Below are 17,252 nucleotides of genomic sequence, written 5' to 3'. Positions count from 1 at the left end.
TAGCGCTTGTTGTTTGTCATTTCTCCGATCACAAATGCAGACATGGTTTTATGTTTACGCGGCGTGATGCAACGCAACGCGTAGAAAGACAGTATAAAGCCCCGATCACACCAAACGTGTTTTGTAGGTCTGAAAACGCGAGAGGCACCGCACTGCCTTTTTTTGGTGATTTTTAAAAAAGAGCAGTGCGCTGCGTTTTTTTTGTTGCTAGGCAACCACCAAATCAGCTGCCCTGTCAGTCTAATCGCGCGAGTGCTCTAAAATATTAGTAAAGTAAAGTAAACTTTCGTCATCACAACGGAAGGCCCGCCTCTCCGTTCATTCGATTGGACAATGTAAAAAAACGCGAATGACGTTGGGTTGCAACAAATGCCTTGTTTATAATGGGTTTTAATGTTTTTGTCTCGGCGCTCCGGCCATACAGGGCATCACAGTATGGTAAGGGGCGTAACATTTCCGTCACACGCTTGAGGTATTCGGCCAATCACAACGCACTGGATAGCTGGCCAATCAGAGCACACCTCGCTTTTCAGAACGATGAGCTTTGTAAAAATCTACGCGTTTCAGAAAGGCGGGGCATAGAGGAGAAACAATAATGTACAGTATGTGGAAAATAATGTGTTTTTTTAACCTTAAACCGCATAAACACATTTCATTACACCAAATACACAAAATAATGTTCTTTTTAGCAACATCATATGACCCCTTTAATAGAATCCAATGCAGGAGTGGAAGTCACAGAAACTTGTCACTTGGAGAACTACAGTGTTGTCTGAAAGATAAGATGTAGAGTATAGCATGGTATGAATTTTATATAAATATTTACCTGTTGATGTTAGTGTGTAATATTCATGGTTTTCATCATTTCAGATTGGAGGCAATTTGAAAAACATCAATAGGGCTTTTCGGCTGTTTGACTACAACAGTGATGGGCAGATACAGCAACATGAGCTGCGTAAAGTCCTAGAGGGATACTGCTTTCCCATGAGTCAGCTGGAATTCCACAGGTCCCGGTTTTTCCATTTAAAGGAACTCTCCTGATGTATTACTGTTTTTACTAGAAAGCTAAGTGTTTTGTGTATATGTCTTTTCTTTTAGTTTTCAGAACGATGAGCTTTGTAAAAATCTACGCGTTTCAGAAAGGCGGGGCATAGAGGAGAAACAATAATGTACAGTATGTGGAAAATAATGTGTTTTTTTAACCTTAAACCGCATAAACACATTTCATTACACCAAATACACAAAATAATGTTCTTTTTAGCAACATCATATGACCCCTTTAATAGAATCCAATGCAGGAGTGGAAGTCACAGAAACTTGTCACTTGGAGAACTACAGTGTTGTCTGAAAGATAAGATGTAGAGTATAGCATGGTATGAATTTTATATAAATATTTACCTGTTGATGTTAGTGTGTAATATTCATGGTTTTCATCATTTCAGATTGGAGGCAATTTGAAAAACATCAATAGGGCTTTTCGGCTGTTTGACTACAACAGTGATGGGCAGATACAGCAACATGAGCTGCGTAAAGTCCTAGAGGGATACTGCTTTCCCATGAGTCAGCTGGAATTCCACAGGTCCCGGTTTTTCCATTTAAAGGAACTCTCCTGATGTATTACTGTTTTTACTAGAAAGCTAAGTGTTTTGTGTATATGTCTTTTCTTTTAGACTATGGTCACATTACAGTGTGAATAATTCTGACACAATATCATACAAGGAGTTTCTTGAGAAGCTTGGTGTTTTGCACCAGGTTCTATACAACTCGGTAAAGTTATATGAAACAAATTAAAATTATTATTAATTTTGGCGCCAAAATACATAAATAATTAAAACAGTTGAATCAGAATAAAATATACTCTGATTTACAACTACTTTTAGAACTGAATTGGGATGCTGTCAGTCGTGCTACAACAAGACCTAAAAGTAAGACAAGCGTAAGGGCTTTCTCAAGCAAATCCAGGGACAACTTGGATGAAGTCCAGATCAAATTTTTGAGCAAAGTGAGTATCACAGAGATGATTTTTTTTTTTTTATCTCAAATGTATGAGAATTTAATTAAAATCAGTTTTCTATTTTGATTTACAGATAAAGAAGAATCATAGCCTTGTTGAAAAAGCTCTGCAGGCATTTGACATAACAGACAGTGGGGTTGTCTCTTAAGAGGATCTCAGATCTGTCCTCAGTAATTTCCTCTTCCCCATGGATGATAATATCTTCAGGGAGTTATTGAACAGGTATGAGATATTAACATATCGTTTATGTACCTCCCTGAATGCAATTCTGAAATTCATCTATTGATTTATTGTCACAGATTTGGAGTGAGCAGCACAGAGCCTGTGCAATGGAGAATATTTCTTGGATTGTTCAAAGATGACATAGCTGTACAGTAAGTTGACCATAAAGTTATTGCTTGGCTCCTATAAATCAATATTATTTTGACACACTGTTTTAATATGTTTAAGGATTCTGTGCATCTAAAAAAAAATTTTTTCTTTGATTATTCATGTATTTTTTAATGTCTCAATCAGGAAAGATTCTGTTCCAGTAACTCCAGACACATGCAGTACTGAAGCAATTCTACTAAAACTACGTCAACATGTTTTTGATAATCAGTCTCTTCTAGAAGCCTTTCTGGACTTTGATAAAGTAAGGTTTGAGAGGGAGAAAAACTTGATGATAAAAAGTTGTCAATTGTGCATATCAGATCACAGCTATTCATAATAATGATAACTCTCTGCAGAACAGAACAGGGTTTATCAGCAGAGAAGATCTATGCAGATCTATGCTGCGCCTTTGGAGAGCCTGAACTTCCATCTGACAGATGAGCAGTTCACTGCTCTTGCTGATGTCCTGGATTAGGAACATGAGAAATTATGAGAAATTTTTTATGGTTGAGTTTTTACTTTTTGCACAATATGAGTATCATAATTTAGAATGGTCTTAGTTGCATATGTTATATAATAAAACGCTATTTATTTCTTTAACTCTAACAGACAGCAGATGAATGGCTGAAGAAAATCCATAAGATGCTCTTTCCTAATCAGCCCCGACCTTTAGTCATCAGCAACATTTTGAGGCGGATACAGGAGGTTGTGTCGGCCCACATGTACACTAACAAAGGAGATGGTAGACCTTGACTATGCCAGTATAAACACAATCTCCAAAACGGATTTTAAGACCATTTGTGATCGTCACTTCATGAGGCTCACCGACGAACAGGTAAATTCCGGAACCACATGAGCTTCTTTAATAGTTCCTTCAATAGCTTGAAACATAAACCAACTCTTTCAGTTTCAAAACCTGTGGAAAATGCTACCAGTTAATGGCTTTGGAAATCTGGAATATCGAGAATTCCTGAAAAAGTTCAGTGGAGAACAGCAAGGCCTGGAAAAGGTTACTAAATCATTACCAAGATCAACACTGGAAAGACCAACATCCCTCAGATGCCCCAAAACAGCACCCTGTGCCTTTAAACGCTCTGCGGTACATTTACTTCATTTGCTAGTATTGGTAGTTTCTTCTCTTTCCGTTGGATTTTACAAGTGTCTCTAATGTCTTTTGTTTCTCACCATCGCTGTCCACAGTCATCGGTCTCAGAGCAGCTTCAGAGACCCTCCACAGCGAGCAGAAGGTCCACACCACTGCTGAACTGTGAGGATGTGGAGATGAAGGACTGTTGGAGGCACATCCAGAGGAGATGCAGGCAGGCGGACCCTGAGAGGACTGGAGAGATAGATGTGGATATGTTCCTCCTAAGTACATTTTTGAGGCCAAATATCTTTCTATTTAGCAGTCACAGCACCTTTCATCCACATAAAAACTAGGGAATTTTCCAATCCTGGAAAAGTAAATGAAATTAATTTTAAAAACATGGGAAATTCAAGGAATTCTTTTTTTTTATTGTTCTGAATTTTTTTTTTTTCTGAATGATTTATTAGCAAACTATAATGTCTGAACTATAATGATTTTTTTTAAAGTATAATATAATATAATACAGTGCAATTTTCATGTATTTTAATATAACAATATAATAAATTATTATCGAATCACTCTGAATTATCATGATTTTATATATCATAATTTTAATTTAAGTAAATTAATTTGTAGTATCTCTCTCTCTCTCTCTCTCTCTCTCTATATATATATATATATTCATATACATATAAATGCATAAAATATAATTTGTATAATTATTATAAAATAATATAAAAATCGACAGGAAATATGGGAAAAAATCATGGAAATGTATTGGTCAAAAAGTGGAACAGTAATCATAATATAAATGTAACATAATGTAAACATCTCATTTTCCTGCTTTTTGTGCAGTAATTGTAGTTCCTTACATCATATGTTGTATTTTATGATTGTCACATTGTTGTTTGGAAATGGTGAATTTAAATTGATGTTGTCCGGAGATATTCCAGGGTCTCCAAATTGAAATGAGTCCACTTGAGTTTGAGCAGCTGGCTTTCAAATATATGACATCAAAAACAGCGGACGTCTCTCTTATGTTCATGTTCGGTCCTCAGGTCAACACTTCATCCCACAGACTCAAACTGCAGCTCCCCAGGACACCAGTGAGTTCACTGGAATTACTGCCTGCTGTTGTTCTGAATAGGCCAGTATAGTTGATGAATTGTGAATATACTCACGCAGCATTTTCTGACTTCCTCCTTCAGATGAGTCCCAACCCACTTAGTGGCCAGTGTATTGAAGCCATGCTGAGAATCTCCAGGCCTATCCAGCTCTTCTGGAGTCAGATGAGGCAAAAATGAATCGCCTTTGACAAAGACCGCACTGGAAAGATCTCTCTTCAGGACTTCAGAAAGATACAAGTCACTGTTTTCTACTTAAACAACATTTTAAGTTCATGTCCTGTATTTAATCATGCAACCTTTTGCATGGTTTCTTTATGTTCTGAGACAGTACAGCGTGAATCTGTCAGAGGAAGAATTCTCTTCATTTCACCTTTTTTGACAAGAACCTCTCTGGAAGGATTTCATACAATGATTTTCTGCACATTTTCCTTAAATGATTGCCGATTCCTTTGTATATTAGTTTTGAGTGTCATGCTGCACTGCTTTAGCTACACTGATGTGAATCAGTTTATTAAAAAATAAACTGATTATTCTAATCCTTAATTCGTGTTGTTTATATTCATACAGAAAGAGAATATGATTATAATATATAATAATGATGTAATTATTTAATAATTATTTATAATTAAAAAACTATTTGAAATGATATATTATAGCTTTTATATTTTATATATAATTCAATTCAAAATAAATTCTGAAAAAATAAATCATATTATATGCAGGCATATTTTTCACTGAAAAAATTATGCAAGAAGCTAACCAGTCAAATAACCAGTATTTAATGGTATTATGGCAGTGAGTTTTGCTCACAAACATGAAATGTACTTGAAATGTACAAAATGTACGAAACACAATCAATGCTTTCAAGACCACTAATGTTTTGACAAAAAAAAAAAAAATCACTCAATGATCACAGCAATGTCCTCACCACACAATTTTGTTTTTCCAGTACATGATTGCAACACTCTGTTTCGCAATAGTAGAACGTTGCCAGATACTATCAGTGCTAATGACTGACCTTCATTGTAATGTATCGCACTTGCACTGCATAACCTCAGGGATTCATATGTCGAAGAATATGCAGGAATCTGCTAAAGAATGGAATATCTCTTTTGCCGGCTGTGGATTTCTGATGGCTTACTACTGTGGAGTCTATTGCTGTTTATTCGAACGGGCCCAGTTTCTTCTTAAGAGGGTGAAGAAGATTTGTGGGGCTTCATCTGGTGCTCTCATGGGTGCAATATTAGCATGCCAAATGTCTCCATGTAAGTTTCAATAATTATTTCTAGTTTATAAACTTCACACAAGTTGTAAAAGACAAAAAAACAAAAGTGTGTGTGGAAGGCATTTGTCATGGATCCAAAAGACAAATCTTTCAAAAACAATTAAATGATAGTGAATAGTAGTTTTAAATCCAAATATATTTCAGAAGACTCATTAAAGCTAGAAAACCCCATCTTTAATTCATATTGATGACTATTACATTGATTAATATTGGTGATCCTAAAGGAAATTCCATTTTGAAGCCAAATGCTGTGAAAATTTGCTGGAAATGTCTCGAGAGGCTCGGAAAGGCACACTGGGTGCTGTGCATCCCTCCTTCAACCTGCTGAAGATAGTACGAAACTTCCTAAATCGAGATCTGCCCGATGACGCCCACCTACTCGCCAACGGACGGCTGTTTGTGTCACTCACACGAGCGTCAGATGGGACAAATGTGTTAGTGTCTGAGTTTGATAGTAAAGAAGACCTCATTCAGGTGAACTCAACTACATTTTGCTGCTTTTTGAAAAAAAAAAAAAAAATCACTCAATGATCACAGCAATGTCCTCACCACACAATTTTGTTTTTCCAGTACATGATTGCAACACTCTGTTTCGCAATAGTAGAACGTTGCCAGATACTATCAGTGCTAATGACTGACCTTCATTGTAATGTATCGCACTTGCACTGCATAACCTCAGGGATTCATATGTCGAAGAATATGCAGGAATCTGCTAAAGAATGGAATATCTCTTTTGCCGGCTGTGGATTTCTGATGGCTTACTACTGTGGAGTCTATTGCTGTTTATTCGAACGGGCCCAGTTTCTTCTTAAGAGGGTGAAGAAGATTTGTGGGGCTTCATCTGGTGCTCTCATGGGTGCAATATTAGCATGCCAAATGTCTCCATGTAAGTTTCAATAATTATTTCTAGTTTATAAACTTCACACAAGTTGTAAAAGACAAAAAAACAAAAGTGTGTGTGGAAGGCATTTGTCATGGATCCAAAAGACAAATCTTTCAAAAACAATTAAATGATAGTGAATAGTAGTTTTAAATCCAAATATATTTCAGAAGACTCATTAAAGCTAGAAAACCCCATCTTTAATTCATATTGATGACTATTACATTGATTAATATTGGTGATCCTAAAGGAAATTCCATTTTGAAGCCAAATGCTGTGAAAATTTGCTGGAAATGTCTCGAGAGGCTCGGAAAGGCACACTGGGTGCTGTGCATCCCTCCTTCAACCTGCTGAAGATAGTACGAAACTTCCTAAATCGAGATCTGCCCGATGACGCCCACCTACTCGCCAACGGACGGCTGTTTGTGTCACTCACACGAGCGTCAGATGGGACAAATGTGTTAGTGTCTGAGTTTGATAGTAAAGAAGACCTCATTCAGGTGAACTCAACTACATTTTGCTGCCTGCGTGATAAATAGATAAGTGTTAATGAGGATTTATGATTTACACTTTGCTCCCTGTCTGCAGGCTCTGATTTGTAGCTGCTTTTATCCACTGTACTGTGGTGTGATACCTCCAAGCTATCATGGAATAGTACGTAGCCAAACACAGCCTTTTGACTGTATTTTGTGATACATTTGCAATATAATTGTCAGTTTTTCAATTAAATGTGCTCTTACTAATATCTTATTAGCTTTGATGTTTTGCTAGCTTTATTATCTTGATATTACTGACAACTATAAGCAAATGTTTTCAGTTGCCATGGAAAACCGTGCTATTAGTGAGCCTTTATTAATTTATTCTGGGGGGGGGGATCTGGAAATCCGGAAACGGGCTGCCGACATAAAACGTAATAAATGTTCAGCTGGTCATGTGACCTCAACATGAGGCGACCCGCTCCATGAAAATTAAACAGCTTTTCTACGTCGGTTATTGCGAGATTACATCTTTAGTTACATATTTTTTAAGATTATATTAATTTATTTTAATTATTTTAACGTTCTAATTAGAGAAATAATTACTGAGTGTGTCTTTTATTTTGTTAGTTGTAAATTAAATTAAATGTTCAACCATTTTTAAAGTTTGTTTTCCCTATTATCTGTTTTCAGAGGTATGTGGATGGAGCATTGAGTGATAACATGCCTTTCTCTAGTCTAAGAAGCACAATCACAGTCTCTCCTTTTTCCGGAGAGAGTGACATCAGTCCTTGTGGCAACCCTTTTTACTTCCATGACATATACTACAAAAATGTCAGCATTCACATCAACTTCATTAACGCACACCGAGTGGTCATTGCATTTTTTCCTCCAGAACCAGAGGTAAATTTTTGAACGCTTGATTTTCAAAAACATACTTAAGCCCACATAACCTTATTGTGGCATTTCATAAGGTCTTGGCTGAGATGTGTCAAAATGGATATAAGGATGCTTTCCTTTTTTTAAAAGAAAATGGTGAGTAGCCTTACACTATTCCTGAGATGATATTTGGGGTAATTGTGTGGCTGTTGGGATCTAATATTGTTTTGCTTACCAGAATTCCTGAAGCCCACATCACTGCTGTCAGAGTTGTCCCTGATTGATGAATGGGAGAATATTCCATCATCTCAGAAATACATTAGTGAAAACAAGCCAACAGTGACTGGGAATTCGAAAAATATCCTTCCAGAGTCCATCAAAAAATGTAAGATGACAAATAACTTACATCTGACAACATGAACCAGTAAATCTAGAAGATTATATGAGGAAAAATGATCTATTTTTCACCCTCTCCAGTGTTTTGTAAGGCTAGCGTGAGGGAGAATGAAGAAATAAGATGTCCTCTCTCAGTGAAGCTGGTTTCCTGTCTAATGTGGTGCATTTTGCCGGTGGAGATGGCGTGCATCATGCTTTTAAGGTATATATGTCAAAAAGGAGTAAAATTTACATAATAAAGTCTTATAATTTCATGCTAAGACCCTGACTGTTTTTAGGCTTGTTGAGTGCACTCCAGAGATGTGGACATATCTGCTGTGGATGTGGCAGATGACAATGAGAACGATTGGACAAATATGGAAGAAAGCTTTCTCAATAAGGTTTGAAAGATGTTACATATCTAAATAATCCAAATTTTAAGTGTGATGGACCTAAATAAGAATTTCTGTTTTCAGTTACATATGTACACAGAAATATCCAACACTTCACCAACTCCCTTCAACTTCAAACCCAACTCACTGACCAGCTCCACCTCTTGTTCCTCCTCTTCTTATACAGGTGCATCTCAATAAATTAGAATGTCGTGGAAAAGTTCATTTATTTCAGTAATTCAACTCAAATTGTGAAACTCGTTTATTAAATAAATTCAATGCACACAGACTGAAGTAGTTTAAGTCTTTGGTTCTTTTAATTGTGATGATTTTGGCTCACATTTAACAAAAACCCACCAATTCACAACAAATACAAATTAGAATACTCCATAAGACCAATAAAAAAAACATTTTACTTAAACTACTTCAGTCTGTGTGCATTGAATTTATTTAATACACGAGTTTGACAATTTGAGTTGAATTACTGAAATAAATGAACTTTTCCACGACATTCTAATTTATTGAGATGCACCTGTATACACTGTGTAATTATTTTGAATAATAATAAAAAAGTTTTGATAACCTTTTGAATCATGATTTTTATAGAATCACACCACCTTAACATACTTCTATTGCCTCTAAATTAAAGATGTTAGATCATTTACAAAATGAATGCCAGATGAATTCTTGGGTTTAGCAATTTATAATCTCCTTAAAAAAATATGCAATATATAGTTAAACATTTTCTACCAGAGTTCACAATCTCTTCTCACTAATATATAATACTGAATACTAATATAGAAATGAATGTACAAGGAAAAATTAGCATAATTGTATTTTAATGAACAAAAAACAAAAAATTTTTACAGAAAGAGTAAAAATAGCACCAAGAAAGAGCATGTCGATAAATCCATAAATTATGTCATGTTCAGGATTAGTTCATTTGTATTACCAGTCATACCGTATTGTATTTTACAGTACTGAAGGCGGAGAGATGGTTGTGAACAGTGATGCTGATGCTTCCTCATAAGCAACACATTTCAAATGTACGGTCACCAGTAATTATAACTTTGTCTTGCAGTGGCATCATAAAAGTTCCTAAAACCATCATTGTAGCGTCCATGTAAAAAGACAACATTTGTCACATTATGATAGTAACAAAACATTACTTAAAGGTTATCCTTACAGATTTTGCAATACGATTTGAAAAATGTGGGTAGTTACACTTAAAATATAACTACACAAGCAAACATAATACGTCCCATCTAAAAATATCAAATGAAAAAATGGTGAACGCTCCTTATGAAAAAAAATCAAGTATCAGTCCCTGATATCACACAATGCAATAAACCAGTGCTCAGAACCTCGTACACTAAACTACTGAAAATAACGTCAATGACTCTAAACCATTAAAGTAAAAGATGAGTATATTCTCCAATTCCATAGAAATGCTAATTCCTAAAAGGTCTAAAAACTGTTCTTTTCTTTAATAAAGAGGTATTTGAGATTTCAAAGGCCCCCAAATTGAAGTTCAGAGGTACAGTTTCTTTAAAAGCACAGCAGCCATTGGATTCTCCTTGTGCAAGTTGGGCCACCTTGTGTGATACTGCGATTCCTCAAATCGTTCCTGAAATTGTAACGTAACAGACTGTCACAGCAACTCAAAGGAGAAAGAAACCAATGCCCCTGAAGACTCCTGGATTCGATTCTGGGAAGATAAGAGGCACAGCATCTCTGGAAGAGCACAGGAACCGACAGGCTTCGTCTGAAGCCTTTGTCCTTCCTCATACACCCCAGCTTTGGGCTTGAGAGGAGCCGCCGATGTCTGGGATCTGATCGGCAAAAGACTGCATCATCCACTGACCGTCCTGAACCTGGCCAACCGCATTTGGATTCGTAGGCGCCTTCTCAATTGTGTCAGCTGGAGGTTTGAATACAAAAATGATATTAAACTTGTCAATAGGATCCGAAGACCTTTGACTTTCATTGTATGGACACAAAAAACGAAAATTCGAAATACCTTTTTCAGAAGAAAGATGGTACCAACCTGTTTTCTCAGATGTGGAGAAGCTACAATATCCATTGCTTTGGCCTCCTTCAGGTGCCGGTTCTCCATAAGCTCCTCCGAAAGCTGCCTCATAACCAGGATCATAATGCTCTTCCTTGATGGCCATTCTCTTAGCATCCTCTGTTAGACAGAAGAAAAATCAAATGTGGTCAAGTACAGTCCATAATTGTGTAATCACTCATATTATGGTTAAGAAAAGGAAGGCAATCATAAATGGTCTGCTTGTACCTTTGGCCATGCCGAGATCAAACATGTATTTCACTTCTTTTATCTCCACTGGTCTGATCACACCCTTCAGCTGATCTCGGAGCTCTCTCAGCTTGATGTAAAAATGCACTTTGTCCTGAGCACGAGGAAACTGAGCACAGCGGGCACTGGAGGACGGCATCAGGTACAACGCCTACAGAAAACAGTAATATGCAGCCTATGACTCAAATCTGACAGTTTTGCTTTTTTCATACAGTTAACCAAAAAATGGTTTCTTACCGTCTCAGAGTCAGGAATCTTGTGAGGCTGTAGGCCAAATTCAAGTGTTTTGGGTTTCTTCCCAAATATCTCCCTACAGAACATTTCATATATACCTGAAACAAATGTAATTGTTAAATGCACGCCTTCGTATCAGTTCTCATTCTGTATCTGTGTTCGAATACTTACATTTCCCGTTAAAAACTGCTATGAGTGGCTTGAATTCCTTGATCTTTTCCACTAAGATTTTACCACCTTCTCGAAGTTCCTTGCTGCAGAACGTGACAGGCAAAACAGGTTAGACGAACATCACCGCTTCCAGTCATGAATGAGAATAGAATGACTATCTACTGCACCTAGAGAGATCTTTGCTTCCCGGTGTCGCTCTAGCTACCATATTTGTGAAGCCGATGCTGTATTTCTCAGGCAAGCTCTCATCATCCATGTGATTTAGCAACTTCTCTGTGAATCCAGACAGGAACAGACACTTCCCTGAAAGATTGACAAGAACGATTATAGTTTAATAATTGAAAGATTAGAGATTTTGAACAATTTTTTTGATTTTTTTTTTTATATGAACATATTACAGATTTGTAAAAATATATTGTTCAATATAATTATTTGGGTTACATGTTATTTTATATTAGAATATTTTTTAAATATATTATTCATTATAATAAATTTTTGTTTATATTAGAATATTTCTGTATTTACATTATTATCATATTAATATTCACTCCAACAGCATAAAATCTTTTTACATTTGGGTAAACAACCACTTTTTAAAATGTTAATATAATCATTTTAAATGAATGTATTATTATTATTATTATTAATAATAGTGTTGTTATATTATTAACAATAATAAAGATATAATATAAAATATCTCTTTATACTGAAACATAATAATGTCAACATAACGGTTTTGAACTGTTCCTTTTAAAAATATGAATAAGCAAACTGATATTATTTTTTATAATATTTATATAATATTATTAATATATAATAACCTCTTTTTATATTTGTAAACAACTTTGTTAATATATTAAAGACGACAATATATTAAGGCTGTCAAATTGATTAATCGCATCCAAGAAAAAGTTTTTGTTTACATGATATATGTGTGTGTACTGTGTATATAAATACATATATATATATATTTAAGAAATTTATATCATATTTATATATGATTTATATTATGTAAATATAAATTTCATATATTTCTTAAATCTTGGATGCGATTAATCACGATTAATCGATTTGACAGCCCTACAATATATTTATAATATCAATAATATAAATAAAATAAACAATATAATAACAACAATAAAATGTTTTAATGTTGAATATCTTTTATATTAAAACATAACATAACAGTGATGTTAAAGTTAAAAATGAGTAGAATTGAAGGCTACTTACAAAAATGGTTTCCTGGTCCAGGGAACCATCTTCCAACGTAGGCCGCCATCAACCCTGGATTAATTCCGATCTGTATCATAAAAATAAGATTTCAGTCATGAGTTCAATGCCATCTTTGCTTTAACATTCTTCATTGTTAAAAGGCAACTTCAGGCAAAAACCATAAAAACTTACAATGACATAGTCCAGATTGGGGGTAAGAATGTCAGGCAGTGTTTTCTTCATGACTTCCTCCTCTGACATGCCCTTAAAGCGATCGACTTTCCTCTTGACTTTCTTGAATGTTCCATCAATCTTCTCCTGTCCTTCAGCTGGCGGGGCCTCCTTATCCTCCTTAGCTTTCTTGGGTTTAGGTCCCGGTTTGGCTTTAGGTTCGCCTTTGGCTTTAGGTTCGCCTTTGGCTTTAGGTTCTTTGCTCGCTGGCCTTCCTCGCTTTCCTTTAGCAGGTGCTTAAACAGGGAAAAAACACTCTGACTCACTAAAAGCTACATGAGAGAACATATTCAGCCTGCTGAGCTCAATTCGAATGTTTGAAAACACACAGACAAGGCTCTACGCTTACTTTTCTTTTACTCGCAAATGCGACTGAAATGGTCGCACTGTAGAGCCCTGACAGATAACTACCTTTCTGTGCAGCTGCAGGCTCCAGTTGGGCGGCATCCTCTAGGTGTACAGGCATCTGCTGCATGCCTCCATCTTCTCTGGGTCTCTCCATCATAAAACCAGCATTGCCATTAGCCATGTGAGGATACTGAGCCTGAAGGGCCTGCAGATGCTGCTGAGCTGACTGAACCCTAGTTCAAAAATAAAACAGGGCCTGACTGAGTTCTTAGACTTCTGTAGAAAAACACCTATCTTAAAAGCACATATTTAACAGCATTTAACAGGAAACAATGGTGTTTACAGGTAAAGTAACTTATTTATGGTATTGTTTGCATAATTATTCCTTCACTCAACAAGAAAAACATTTAACAGTTAGATAATACAAAAAGATGAAAATGCATTTGCGATTATTTAGATTGCAGTTTTACCTTTGCATAAATATAATGGGATAATATTATTAATTATGTATTAATTATAGTTAATTATAAAAATATAATATTTTATAACTACAATAGTTTTAAATAAAAATGAAAATGTAAAACTAAAATAAAAATATAGTTGAATAATTACAAATAATTTTAACATATCAGTTAACGGACACTTAAAGGCAGAGTGAGGGATTTCTGGTAGCCAATGTTTATATTTGAAATCACCAAAACAAACACGCCCCTACCCCAAAAGGGTCTTGCCCCTATTTTGATAGCTCCGCCCCACATATACGTACGCAACCCAGGCAACGATTAGTTCAAAAAGCAGCGCTGTTTTATCATACTAGATACATTTGAAAGTTCTGTTATAATGCTACTCTGTGCGGTCGTCACCGGTCTATTAAAACGCACAACATATTAAAGCGTCTTTGGTGTTTCCATGTTTTCTACAAAATGAAACCGGAAATCGAGGGGTTATGACGTCATTGACAGACGACACAATGACACTATGGACACGCTCCGTGTCACTAGTTAAAACTGCTTATTTCTCTGGATTTATACATTCTTCGAAACATTTGGGATAATGTAAGTACACAAGTCAGCAAAATATATAACACTGTTCTAGTGGTTTTTGGATATTCTAATAAAAAAATCTTACATATTGTGCCTTTAAGTCTTATTTAACAAGAAACACTTAGAAGTTTACAGTTAGACAGCACAAAACAAAGATGAAAACACATTTGCAAACATTTTGATTTTAAACCTTTGCATAAATATAATGGCATAATAATAATAATTTATTAATTATAGTTGATAAACCATAATTGATTTATAAAATTAAAATTATTGATTTTAAAATTTAATATACAAATATTAAAAATAGTGGTTTTTGTATTTCTATTTATTTTATTTTATTAAAATAATAGTTTAATAACTAGAAAACATTTCTACATGTCAGTTAACAGAAACTTAAGTCTTACTCAACAAGAAACACTCAGCATTTAACAGTTGGCCAACATAAAACATTTGCAACCATTTAGATTGCAAAGCTTATATAATGCCATAATAATAGTAATTATGTATTATTTATAGTTAATTATAAACTATAATATTTTCGTAATTACTATAAAACTTGTAATATTTCTAAAATAAATGTATACAATTAAAATACACATTAAATATAGTTTAATAACAAGAAATTACATCTACACATCAGTTAACTGACACTTCAACATAATAACAGCATCTACTTTACATTGGAGATTGTCTTATGTAAAGCAGGTGCAACTTCCGTAAAGTGATATTGAGTTAAACTATATCATCTGAGAAGTCAAGTCATTAATGCAACCCAGATCTTATTTTTTGCTGTAAAAAGAACATTTAATAATTGCAGGAACACATCAGTTTTCAAAACAAACACAAGTGGCAAGACCAAGGCAGTTTCTTCTTCATGTAAGCGGGACAATAACTTGTTATTGTTGTTTATTTCGTGCATGGCGGTACAGACTAGTTAGTAGCATTCAAAAACAGACTTAAATGCTGAATGTTATTATAACAGCATAATAAAATCAGTGGGATCGTAATTCATCTTGGCGCCAATTGACGACATATGGGGACACTCACCATTGTTGGAGGTATTCCGAGGGGGCATGAGGCAAAGATCCATAGAGCCTTTCATCCATCTCTACGGGATTTAACGTTACTTAAATAAATCAATATTTGTGTTCATTTCAACAGCAATTTCAGTGGTATTCTCACAGGGGAATATTTAGAACCAACACTTTTACTTATATATTATTTTATAGTTCTATAATGAATAGGTTCAATTACACATAAATGCATTCCTAAATCTAGTGAATATCGAAACATATCCAGCCGGGTCTGGCTAAAGTGTATAAACCAGATCAGAAAAGGTTCGGTGTGCTGGATTTTAAACACACATTCCACACTAAGTTACTATTTTGCCACAGTCGGTAGTTTAAACTGCGGTACTCAGCGAACTAAACTAAATTGAGTAATTACTTATTAACTCAGCAGGACAAATGCAGGTAAAGGGCTAAGATCCTTTTTTTTTCATAAACAAAAAAAAACAACAACATATGTGCTAGTGTTAGCATGTTCGGCTAACATTGGCCTAGTGTGCTAATTCATTGAGTACAATGAATGCTGGTCGCTAGCTAACTGTGCAGCGCGCTTCTATCGACATAAAATGCATGTCCATAGTGTTATTAATCAAATCAAGCTCTTATTTGTTAAATGAATACATACCGTTGTGATATGATTAGAACGATAGTCCACTGGAATGTTGATTTTTCTCGTTTTAGGAACAAAACCGGTGAAAGCAACAAAGATGAGACCAACAGCGAGAAATCGATTTGACAGTGGAGCGTACCAAAGCACCAATACTAGGGGTGTGGTGGGCACAGTATGCCTTTTTCTTCCGTTAAATGTAAAAATAAAAACAAAGAAATCATAATTTAAGTTTTACCACAACTATATCTAATGTAAAAACTAAAAACGTATTGCAGGCTTTTAGTTTTATCTTAATTTCAGAATGGTGATGGAAAAACTGCACCCCTCTTAAGTTAATAGTATGACCTTCGTCTCCTGTGACATTTAAACTCTTCAAAGCGTGCTTTCTATTGGCTGCGCTTCAATAAATAAGAAATGCCCGTTTCCCGTTTAGCATGTCAAAATAAAGCTTTTAAGTATAAAGTTCTGTGTGGCCACTTGCACCTGGTATTTCTGTAAATTAACGCAAAACATTTTTCTTTTTTGATTTCTCAACAACGAAGATTATCGCGGCTTTTATTTCAGACATATTATAAAGTTTTGTGTTTTAATTTTAACTGTGACAATAACTAATACACATGGCTTTTTTAATATTGCTTTTATTTGGCCCTTAAACCGTTCCATTAGTAATACATAGATACATATAAAAAATAAAACACAGCGTACAAAATGACAAACATAGTACATAATTTTTACAGCAAAAATGAAGCTGGATTATGATGATGTAACAAAACAGGTATAAATGGAACTAAACAGTTATGCACACTGATTGCAAAATAACAAAATTCTAAAAAGTCTAAAAACAGCATTCAAAATGAGGTAAATTGAGTGATCTGTATTCAATAAGCACCATAAGGCGGGACTGAGCATGCCATCTGCAATACTACTATAAATCCATGCACATGCACACAGTGATAAACCTCTGCCAGAGTCCAGCTGTGGTTTGCATTAGGAATTTGCTCCACTGAAATACTCATTGAAATATGTGAGTGTCAAATAATCCCCACAATCACAAAATAACTTCAGTAAATGGAAACTATTTAAACAAAAAGAGTTAACATACATTACTGTTCAAAAGTTTGAATAAGAC

At 35.1% G+C, this 17,252-nt stretch overlaps 2 protein-coding genes and 1 pseudogene across 4 annotated transcripts; 2 read left to right on the top strand and 1 right to left on the bottom strand.

Moving 5' to 3' along the window:
* The window catches only part of LOC107716618 (EF-hand calcium-binding domain-containing protein 6-like), a 5,391-nt pseudogene extending 354 nt beyond the window's left edge, over positions 1-5,037 (top strand).
* Positions 5,038-5,762: 725 nt separating this feature from the next.
* On the top strand, positions 5,763-9,097 carry LOC107716673 (patatin-like phospholipase domain-containing protein 2). 3 transcript variants are annotated; one of them, XM_016523182.1, is made up of 9 exons: positions 5,763-5,865; positions 6,110-6,359; positions 7,354-7,419; positions 7,935-8,144; positions 8,216-8,276; positions 8,359-8,505; positions 8,598-8,718; positions 8,795-8,896; positions 8,972-9,097. In XM_016523182.1, the coding sequence occupies exons 1-9, from the start codon at positions 5,849-5,851 to the stop codon at positions 9,036-9,038; spliced, it is 1,041 nt and encodes a 346-aa protein (XP_016378668.1). In that variant the 5' UTR covers positions 5,763-5,848; the 3' UTR covers positions 9,039-9,097. The 3 variants fall into 3 exon arrangements, with proteins under 3 accessions (XP_016378668.1, XP_016378666.1, XP_016378667.1); XM_016523180.1 differs by lacking the exons at positions 5,763-5,865; positions 6,110-6,359 and adding exons at positions 6,501-6,771; positions 7,033-7,265; XM_016523181.1 differs by lacking the exons at positions 5,763-5,865; positions 6,110-6,359 and adding exons at positions 6,669-6,771; positions 7,016-7,265.
* A 1,147-nt stretch (positions 9,098-10,244) lies between these two features.
* Positions 10,245-16,267, bottom strand: LOC107716672 (G/T mismatch-specific thymine DNA glycosylase-like). The gene is made up of 11 exons (XM_016523179.1): positions 16,139-16,267; positions 15,494-15,554; positions 13,464-13,633; positions 13,014-13,288; positions 12,840-12,909; positions 11,777-11,912; positions 11,610-11,692; positions 11,442-11,536; positions 11,184-11,355; positions 10,935-11,075; positions 10,245-10,808 (listed from the first exon to the last, which is right to left on the bottom strand). Exons 2-11 carry the CDS (start codon positions 15,550-15,552, stop codon positions 10,672-10,674), a joined length of 1,338 nt encoding a protein of 445 aa, XP_016378665.1. The 5' UTR covers positions 15,553-15,554; positions 16,139-16,267; the 3' UTR covers positions 10,245-10,671.
* Positions 16,268-17,252: the final 985 nt, after the last annotated feature.

This window comes from Sinocyclocheilus rhinocerous, unplaced genomic scaffold (assembly GCF_001515625.1).
Source record: "Sinocyclocheilus rhinocerous isolate Xijiao unplaced genomic scaffold, SAMN03320098_v1.1 scaffold1201, whole genome shotgun sequence".
NCBI lineage: Eukaryota > Metazoa > Chordata > Actinopteri > Cypriniformes > Cyprinidae > Sinocyclocheilus > Sinocyclocheilus rhinocerous.
The sequence above is the reverse complement of the archived record's forward strand: the minus strand, read 5'-3'. Positions and strand labels throughout refer to the sequence as shown.